At 37.3% G+C, this 10,241-nt stretch overlaps 1 protein-coding gene and 1 non-coding gene across 2 annotated transcripts; one reads left to right on the forward strand and one right to left on the reverse strand.

Annotated features, from left to right (window-relative positions):
* Positions 1-2,999: 2,999 nt before the first annotated feature.
* LOC131614045 (uncharacterized) lies at positions 3,000-3,909 on the reverse strand. Its single transcript, XM_058885674.1, has 2 exons — positions 3,568-3,909; positions 3,000-3,464 (listed from the first exon to the last, which is right to left on the reverse strand). The coding sequence occupies exons 1-2, from the start codon at positions 3,907-3,909 to the stop codon at positions 3,000-3,002; spliced, it is 807 nt and encodes a 268-aa protein (XP_058741657.1).
* A 333-nt stretch (positions 3,910-4,242) lies between these two features.
* Positions 4,243-4,349, forward strand: LOC131615399 (small nucleolar RNA R71). The gene has a single exon (XR_009287815.1). It is a non-coding gene; the product is annotated as a small nucleolar RNA R71 (small nucleolar RNA).
* Positions 4,350-10,241: the final 5,892 nt, after the last annotated feature.

Consider the following 10,241-nt stretch of genomic DNA (forward strand, 5'->3'; position numbering starts at 1 on the left):
CTTTGGTCTCTTCCTCTTTGTTCCTCTTTCACGTGGTTCGTGTTCCAACTTCTCTCTTTTCACGTTTTGTTCCTTCTTTCCCAATTCTAATTATTTTATGAAAAAATAATATTAAATTAGTAAGGGCTTTACTACACCACACCCCCTCTTCTTACTAATATCTTACATGGCCCAAATGCCATAAACCATCATTTTTCCATTATTTTCATAAAATCCATAATAATTATAATTATTAATCTAATATTCAAATTAAATTAAAATTAAAATTATACGGGTGTTACACTCTCTCTCCATAACGATTTCATAACAAACTCCAACAAACCTCTTCTATCTTCATCACACCTCCAAGCTTCAATCTTCATCATCAATGGCAACTTCGTAATTACCACGAGACACCATTACCCCCTTCATCCAACTTTCGGATTCAAGAATCTTCAATAATCAGTTTACGTCATCGATATCGTCGCATGGTTGCAAGCAAGATTCAAGCATCAATTCTACGTGATTCTAAGTTTACTTCTCAGAGATCTTCATCAAGTTCCCTAGCTGATCATCATCTAAGATCCATCGAGTTGAAGATTTTTCTTGTTCTCAAGATCCAAGCTCGCTTCAGGTAAGACCTCAAAACCTCTGAACATGCTAGATAAATGTGTTAAGGCATTCTCATCTGGATATATATGAACTCTCTGCGCCATGAGGATCCTATTGATGTGTTTAGTTTCGTTTTTGGCAAAGTTTATTTCGGTTAGGGTTTTTGAAATGCTTTCAGTTTGGATCATAGAAGAGGAATAAGAGGAAATGGAGGTTAGATTTGGGTTCAGGGAGGGGTAACGAAGCGAAAGATGGTGTCTTTCTGAATTTCTGGGCGAAAACGCATTTGACTCCGGTGGAGAGTGGCCGGAGAAGACGACCGGAGCCCTAGCTCCGGCGTCTCTGTTTGTTATGTTTTTGCTTCCGTCTGCTGACGTGGCAGCGTGCCATGGGTTGGTTTCTCATTATTTTGTGTTTTCTATCTTATTCATATCATTGGTATGTGAGGTGGTAGCTCGTGATTGGCTTGTCATGTGTTTTTTTCCTATCCTCATTAAAGTGGAAGTTGACCAATTGATTTTGGTTTTCATTACTTTTGCATGTCACGTTAATTAAGTGGACCATGGTATAAAATGCACGCTGATTGTTTATTGATTAAATAACAACATGTGAATACAAATGAAAGATTGGAATATAGGCATGGGCCACGCCTCCTTGGGCCTTGGTGCATTATTATATCGCACCCCAGCATTTTTGGGCCCAGACGCGCATCATCCTTAATCCAGTTCATATTTTGTTTGCTAATCCACCCCCCTCCATTGACAGATTTTGTAAATAATAAAAATAGTTTTCTTTTATATTCTTTTGCTTGTTAATTGAATTTTGCTTAAACAAAAATAATAAAAATGGCTTTCTACCCAAATTAGTTTTTTTTGAGATATTTGTTTTATTAAATTTTTTAATTGTTGATTTTCTTTGAGTTTTGGTTGGCTCTCACATGGAAAATAAATAGTTCTTTTAGTTTTAATTCATGAAAATAGTTTTGCAATGAATAAAAATACAAAAATGGTATGTTACTTGTGAATATTTCATTTTTTTTAGTATAGATTTTAATCCTTTCTTTTTGTGAATATTTTCATATTTAGAGAAATGTCTAAAATATCCCTAGTTGTTTAAAGTTGATTTTGGTCAACTTAAACTACTTTCTTCTTAGTTAATTCCCCTTAGATGTTAGTTTGGTCTTAATTAGGATTAGTCTTGTAAATTACAATTAGATTAGAGAATAGGTTAGTTCCCCTTGTTCATTCTTTTTCTTTTCAATCTTAAAAAAACCTAATAAATACCGACGAGGATCATACCGCTACTATTTTTCGTAGTAGGAAAGAAATGATTGGGGCGTAGGCCCCGGTGTATTTCTTTTCTACTTAGCGGAAGAGAAATGATTGAGGCGTAGGCCTCGGTGTATTTCTTAACCACTATTTAGAGAAACGATTGGGGTGTAGACCTCGATGTGTGTTCTCTAAATATTCTAAATACTCAAAACTTTTTTTGGTATGATCTAAGTCAAAAATAAACTCCCTTAAAAAACACCCAACCAAAAATACTCAAAACATCTAATAAATGATCAGATTTAAAATAAGTAAGGAAGTGGTGCGAAGCCTTGTAGTGGGTTTTGTCATCATGGAATTACAATAAAAGACACAAACCAAAGTTCATTCTGCTGCAAAGAACAAGTTAAGTCCATTCAAAAAGTAGGCGTGTAAGTCTCCAAAGGTCGAGCATCGTGGATTGTGACCTTAACCTCTGTTCACCTAAAACACACAAAACAAATGGAAACTATGGAGCCGAACTACGGTAGCTCTGATTCCTGGTAAGGGATACGTAGGCATTGGGTCGCGGGGCCTAAGCGAGTACACTTGTAAATAATTCCTTCTTTTCCCCGTATTTCTTTTGCATTCATTCGCATTTAGGTTTAGACATATATATACACCCTTTAGATAGAAACAAACATAGGTGGATACCATCGAGTACGATAGGCGTGAGGGGTGCTAGCACCTTCCCCTTGCGTAACTGACTCCCGTACCCTGTTTCTCTGGTCGAAAAACCTTGTTCTTATTCTTTGTTAGGTTTCCTGATATTCCTTTCCCTTATGGGATAAATATATTAGTGGCGACTCTGATCCATTTTTCGCGGTAGCGACACATAATTATGAAATCTGTAGGGATGTAGAATTGTCCAATAAGGACGCGTTCGTTCTCAAGAACACCTACAGGATACTCGACAGATTGGTCTGCAAGTTGTACTGACATCTTGGTTGGTCTTAGGTCTCCCATGTTAAGTTTCTCGCAAATAGACAAAGGCATTAGGATAATACTAGCTCCTAAGTCGCACAAAGCTTTGTCTATGACAAATTTTCCTATATTGCAAGGTATGGAGAAATTTCCTGGGTCTTTCAGCTTAGGTGGAATTTAATTTTGAATTATAGCACTACATTCGGCAGTGAGTGTTACGGTCTCGTTGTCTTCTAATTTCTTCTTATTCGATAGGATTTCTTTTAGGAACTTAACATATGAGGGCATTTGGGTAATGGCTTCTGTAAACGAAATTATAATGTTCAACTGTTTAAGAAGTTCGACAAATTTCTTAAACTGCCCTATGCTTTTAGATTTCTCGAATCTTTGAGGATACGGGATAGGTGGTTTATAAGGTGGTGGAGGTATGTATGGCGCTTCTTTTTCCTCCGTCTCGCCTTCCTTGTCCTCTTTCTCTTTCGGGTCACTTGGTTTATCCTTGGGTCTACTTTCCTCCTCAGTTGTCTTACTAGGGTTTTGGAACATAGCAGGGTTTTTAAGCCTAGGGTCAGTCGGTTTGTCCATCTCTCTACCACTTCGCAGAATAATAGCATGAGCATGTCCTTTTGGGTTAGGTTGTGGCTGTCCAGGAAATGTCCCAGCAGGTGCGAAAGTAGGTGCTTGTTGTTGTGCCACTTGAGATTTGTGTCTCAAGCATCTTATTGTGAGTGGCCAACGCGTCTACTTTAGTCGCTAAGTGTTTGATTTGCTCATTGGTGTGCACGTTTTGGTTTAGGAAATCCTTATTAGTCTGAGTTTGAGTGGCTATGAAATTTTCGATCATTACTTCTAAGTTAGACTTCCTAGGGACGTTAGGAGCAGCGAAGGGTTCCTTTTGATATCCAGGTGGTACACCGGGCGCTTGACCAGGTGCGTACAAAGCATTATTGTTCTTGTACAAGAAGTTAGGGTGATTCTTCCATCCAGGGTTATATGTGTTTGAGTAAGGGTTTCCTTGAGCATAGTTTACTGGTTCAGGGGAAACTCCTGTCAAAAGATGGCACTCGGGGACAGCATGTCCAGACATCACGCATATTTCGCAATAGTAGTCACGGCGGCTACAGGTGCTATAGTGAGGTTTTCGATCTTCTGAGTTAGGGCGTTTACTTTGGAGTTAACGCGGTCGAGGCTACTTATCTCGTACATACCACTCTTCGTTGAAGATTTCTCTCCAAAAGTTTTCTATGACTGAGCTTTCTCGCTTCCCCATTGATAATGGTTTTGAGCCATACTCTCAATAAGTGCGTAGGCATCGGCATATTCTTTATCCATCAGTGCGCCACCTGCGGCGGCGTCAATTGTAAGTCTCGTATTGTAGAGGAGACCATTGTAGAAGGTGTGGATAATTAGCCATTATTCTAAACCGTGATGTGGACAGAATCTAATCATGTCCTTGTATCTTTCCCACGCTTCGAATAAAGGCTCGTTGTCTTTTTGTCTAAGTTCATTGATCTGGGCTCTTAGCATGAAGGTCTTACTAGGTGGAAAATAACGTGCCAGGAAGACTTTCTTAAGTTCATTCCAGGTCGTGACAGAATTGGCGGGTAAAGACTGGAGCCAAGCTCTAGCTCTATCCCTCAATGAAAAAGGAAACAAGCGCAGTCGGATAACTTCTGAACTGACACCATTTGCTTTTACAGTGTCTGTGTATTGCAAGAACACTGACAAATGAAGGTTAGGGTCTTCCATTAAATTTCCAGAAAATTGGTTTTGTTGTACAGCTGACAACAAGGACGATTTTAGTTCGAAATTGTTCGCCTCAATAGCAGGGGCGAAGATGCTATTGTGTGGTTCAGCTTGCGAAGGAATAGCATATGACTTGAGAGGACGTGGCTATTCTCCCATGGTTGATTCTTCAACTGGTTCAGAAGTAGGATTAGGAACAAGAGTGCGAGTTCGTCGTAATCGACATGATACAGTGATAGAACGCTCCGGTTCGGGAATTGGCAGCACTAAGTCTTCACTTCGAGAGCGAGTACTTGGCATGCACAAAGGGAATTAGAGTAATTAAGTTGCCTTAGTCTCTACAACGTAACAGTTAATTACGATATCGACTAAATTAGTCCCCGACAACGGCGCCAAAAACTTGGTCGCGACAAAATGGGGTATGTCTGTGATTATGACTGCAAGTGCACAGTCTATCGCGTAGTTTTAAAAGATATCGAACCCACAGGGACTAAGAATCGACCTAATGTAGTTAATCGCTACTACGTAAATCTAATGCTAATATCTAATTGACTATGATTAGACGGGGAAGTAAAAGGAATATAATTGAATTAAATAAGCGGGAATATTATTGGTATGTAATGGTTGGACGTCGTGGATCTAGTAAACTATCAACGTGAATCGTAATTTAAAATACTCGTTCTGTAGAAATCACTTGTTTAAAAACCTTCCTCTCACACTCTCGTGTTTATTGATTACGATCTCATTATTAAACCTAAGTGAGCGCTCTCGCTGTATCAAATAAATTTTAAAATGATTTTTGAAAACCGATGAAGTCTAATTAACCTTAAAGCGCTCTCGCTGTATTTAAGGTTAATGTTTAATTCCTACGGTCTAGTTAAAATCTCAAACTCTCGTTTTTATTGATCCTAACTTCTATTATTTTTAACTCTCGTTACAAAACAGTTGAATTAAGCACTAGAAATTAATACCAGATAAATAAATTTCATTAATAAAATACGTCGAAAGTATTACTCGATTCCCTCGGTTATGTGACCTTACATACCGATAAAAAGTATTTAGCCGGACATTATTTTAATAGACGGAACAGAATAAGCATAGCAGATAAATAATATTCCGAGCATAATTCGATAAACTAACATAAACAGAGAATAATAATTAAAGCTAATAAATGAACCTGAATTAAAATTGCTAAACTGTAATGAATAATCTTGAAGTATCAATCCTTGGATACGGAAGAAATATCGATTGCAGAAAATAAACTGAATCTAAAACTAAAACTAAATTCTGGAGCTTAAAAGAAATTGAAACGCAATAGTGTTCCGGTGTGGAAAACTATTGCAGAGTGTTGGTTCAGAAAGAAAATAAAATTGCAGAAGAAAAATAATACGACACTAGGTTAAAGTTCGTAATCCTTTCAATTAGTGTTGACGGGTATTTATAGAGCTGCTTCAGATTCTTGGTCTTGAGTTTGTTTCGTCTCAGTTGCTCTTCTTTCGGAGGAGAAAATGGCGGAGAGAAGATAGCGTGAAAACATAGTCTCTTCTGGGCTTGGGTGTGTGACTTAACGTCACACACTAATATTCAAAGGGGGTGCCGACCGGCGGGAGGGGGTGTGTGCCGACCGGAAGGCACTTCAATATGCCCCACGTCACGTGCTCCACTTCCTGTGCGCGTTGGGCTTGCTTGCAGTCTGGGCCTTTGCTTCTTCTTATTTGCACCTCCTTATTTAAGTGTCCTTTTAAGCAATTTCTCTTCATTTTAGCTCCATTTTCCGATTATTTCTTTTGCGAGCTCCGATTAAATAAATTCCTGAAAACAAATAGAAATACCGGCATAATACAAAATAAAATAATAAAATCAAAATAAAATAGGATAATAATGTATGTAAATTAAGCTAAATATACGATACGTTTTCGTATTATCAGATACAAAATAGGATCAATATTTACCGAACCGGCAAAAAAAAGTTTGATATGATGGAACAAATTAAATTTAGATGCCTGAGTGACACTGAGATCGCATTACATCATATCATTTGTGCCATATATGTGAGCAATCCAATCTTTCATTAGTTTTCTCATTATATGCATGGTTGGTGTCTGAAATTCATTTAGAGTATGCTGAGAGGCGGCTGCTGAAATCCATATAAAAGAGGGAACTAACAACTATAGTATTTGCTGTTTGCTGTGTAGAAATGAAAGCATTGCTTAATAAGGAGGCACTTTATAATTATAATAGACTTAGAGCATAGAAGCCCGAAGTTCCTTATTGAATAATGGTGGACTTCAAAATTAATGGGTTTTGAAACCCATTTCAGATACCTTGATGGAAGGCTTCCCAGCATCTTCCCTTTATATTTACTGAAATCTATTACTCTGTCTCTGCCCGAGTTGCTTCTCCGCTGCTGATGCTTTTGACTTTGATTTGTTATACAACAAGTATTCCTCCTTAATTTTTTAAAAGAGTGATATTTAGCAGTATGTGGGAATTAGGTTATTGAGATCAAAAGTAGTGCGAGTAACATTAGGTCTAACAATTTTTATTAAAACTGATGAGCAAGAGAAGAAGGATGAAGAGGGTAAAGTTGAGGAAGTAGATGAAGAGAAGGAAAAGGAGGAAAAGAAGAAGAAAAAGATTAAGGAGGTATCTCATGAGTGGTCTTTGGTGAACAAGCAGAAACCTATCTGGATGAGGAAGCCTGAAGAGATTACAAAGGATGAGTATGCTGCTTTCTATAAAAGTCTTACTAATGATTGGGAAGAGCATTTGGCTGTTAAGCACTTCTCTGTTGAGGGTCTGTTGCAGTTTAAGGCTTTCCTATTTGTACCCAAGAGGGCACCTTTTGATCTCTTTGACACCAAGAAGAAGCCCAACAACATTAAATTGTATCTCCGTCGTGCCTTTATCATGGACAACTGTGTTGAGTTGATGCCTGAATACCTCAGCTTTGTTAAGGGTATTGTGGATTCTGAGGATCTTCCACTTAACATTTCAAGAGGAACCCTTCAACAGAACAAGATTCTCAAGGTCATCAGAAAGAACCTTGTGAAGAAGTGCCTTGAGCTTTTCTTTGAAATTGCTGAGAACAAGGAGGACTACAATAAGTTCTCCAAGGATTTCTCTAAGAACTTGAAACTCGGTATCCACGAGGATTCTCAGAACAAGACCAAGCTAGCTGATTTGCTCAGGTATCACTCCACCAAGAGTGGTGATGAGATGACCAGTCTCAAGGACTATGTTACCAGGATGAAGGAAGGACAGAATGACATCTACTACATTACTGGTGAAAGCAAGAAAGTTGTTGAGAATTCTCCATTCCTTGAGAGGCTTAGGAAGAAGGGGTATGAAGTGATCTACATGGTTGAAGCCATTGATGAATATGCTGTTGGTCAACTCAAGGAATTTGAGGGAAAGAATATGAACAACAAATCCTCCAAGGAGGTCAAAACCACTTCTAAAATACAAGTGCCCAGACAAAAACACATCCCCGTTTCCAAGTCCCAACTTCTAGATGCCATCCTCTCTATCATGCTACATCAAGATGCTGCTCATCACTTTCGCCGTCTCACCTCGTAAGCACTATCAATTTTAATTCACACTTTCCTATATTCATTTCCATTCCAACAACACTTTCTTCTTTTATCACCCACAGATGTTTGGACTCTATACTTCATGCTGAACACAAAACCATCTTAGAAGAGATGCGTTCAGATTATCACCTCACCAATTCAATCCAAACTCAGGATGACCACCCTCTTGTACCCAATCAAGACATTCTAACTATGCCAATAATGGGAACGGGAATGTCTATCAGGAGGACATGCAGCAGCTTCAATCACAAAAGTCTATGCTTTCCGATTATGCTTTCAACCTCAGGACTCTTTTGCGTTCTTTCGACCCAACTCCCAACAACGATTATGACAGGGGCTCCAGGTTTGTTGTTACTTTACAAAGGTGAATTTGGGCACTCTTCCTTGACATCTAAAACTTGTAATTATGGATATTTGTTTGTGTTTTGGAAATATCTTATTAGTAATCAACTAATTATACATATGAATAGAAAATAGGTTTAAGTCTGTTTTATCTAGGAAGGGACGAGGAAAAACTGAATATTATGTTAGTTATTGAATATTAATAGTTAACGAGAGTCAACATGTGCAGCGTCGTTTATAGATCATGTCATATAAACTCTAATTAGGTTATTATCACTAGCAACTGATATTTAGCATTATATGGGAATTAGGTTATTGAGATCAACTCTAATTGTTTATATAATCATGTTAGGACTCACACAATCAAGCTGGCATTGCTTACAATGGAGGTATAGAGCCCCTCCTTAATCTTCTTGCCACTAAGAACGCTTCTGTCCAACACAATGCAACTTTTGCTCTTTATGCTCTTGCTGATAATGAGGTGAAGTTAATTTTCTTGTTCTTTACTTGGCCTGCATTGCCCGTAGCCCTCTTTTAATCATTGATGCTTGTGATATGCTGCCTCTGACATAACTTCTTTGTTTGACAGGTCAATGTTCCTCTTATTATTAAAAGCTGATGGTTTACAAAAACTGCAGGATGTACATTTTAGTGTTCTAGTATGTTCTAGTATGTTCGTTTACTCTTTGCGAATGATATTTTAGTCTTGTTTATCAAGATAACCATTAGAACCTCTTACTAGTTTATTACAAATTTAGTTTCTTTATGGTTTTTGTTTGACCTGCAGCCTACTCAAGAGTGTGTAGCAAAGATGTTAAAAAGAATGGAAGAGAAGATGGAAGGGCGAGTAAGTTTTCTTCCAAGTTATCTGATACTATGACCAATGATTTATTTGTTTAGCCATAAGATAATAATGCAATCAATTCAAGCATTCCTTTTACTGTTGTTTACATTATTGATTTTTATTGTTTTATAAATTCCTCTTTTGCAGGTATTGAAACAAATGTTGCATCTTATTCAATATGGGGAAAAGAGTGTTAAAAAACGTGTAGCTCTTGCTCTTGCACAAAAGAGTGTTCAAAAACGTGTAGCTCTTGCTCTTGCACAATGGCTACCTAAGGAATAAGATATTTGTTTGGCCTTTACACCTTAGTTGTTTTGTTCATATGCTACTGTATATATTATGGTGATGATCATGAGAATGGAAAATGAGATATTTGTTTGTGTTCGATGTATGTATTGTAGATTTACTTGGATGAGCAATATGTAAACAATCCAGTACTTTCTTATGTCACATTCATAGTTGAATGGAAAATGGAAATTTTTGTTCGGCCTCTTCTTGTTTAGACTTCATGTAAAATATATGATTTATGATTTTGTTAGTTGTTGTTTCTTCAGTTATCTAATCATTTTTGTTAGTTGTTGTCAACTAGTGAATATATTTTTGGGTTGTATGTTGATATGCTTTTCTTGATTAATACATAATTCTCCATTATTTTTATGTGTATGATTTTCTAGTATTTGAAATATTATTCTTAGTATAAGAAATATGAAGAAATGTGATGACTAAAATAGGGTGTAAATTAACTTCTTTGTACTAGTGGCGTTACATAATAATGTCTAGTCCCACGTGGTTATATATGTTTCCCAACCGTTATTAAATACATTTTTCGTAGTAGTGGGAGGTGTATGTGTTTCATAGTATCCAAAGGTAAATTGTTATGTTGTATTATTTGTT

Source organism: Vicia villosa, linkage group LG6, assembly GCF_029867415.1.
Source record: "Vicia villosa cultivar HV-30 ecotype Madison, WI linkage group LG6, Vvil1.0, whole genome shotgun sequence".
Lineage (NCBI taxonomy): Eukaryota > Viridiplantae > Streptophyta > Magnoliopsida > Fabales > Fabaceae > Vicia > Vicia villosa.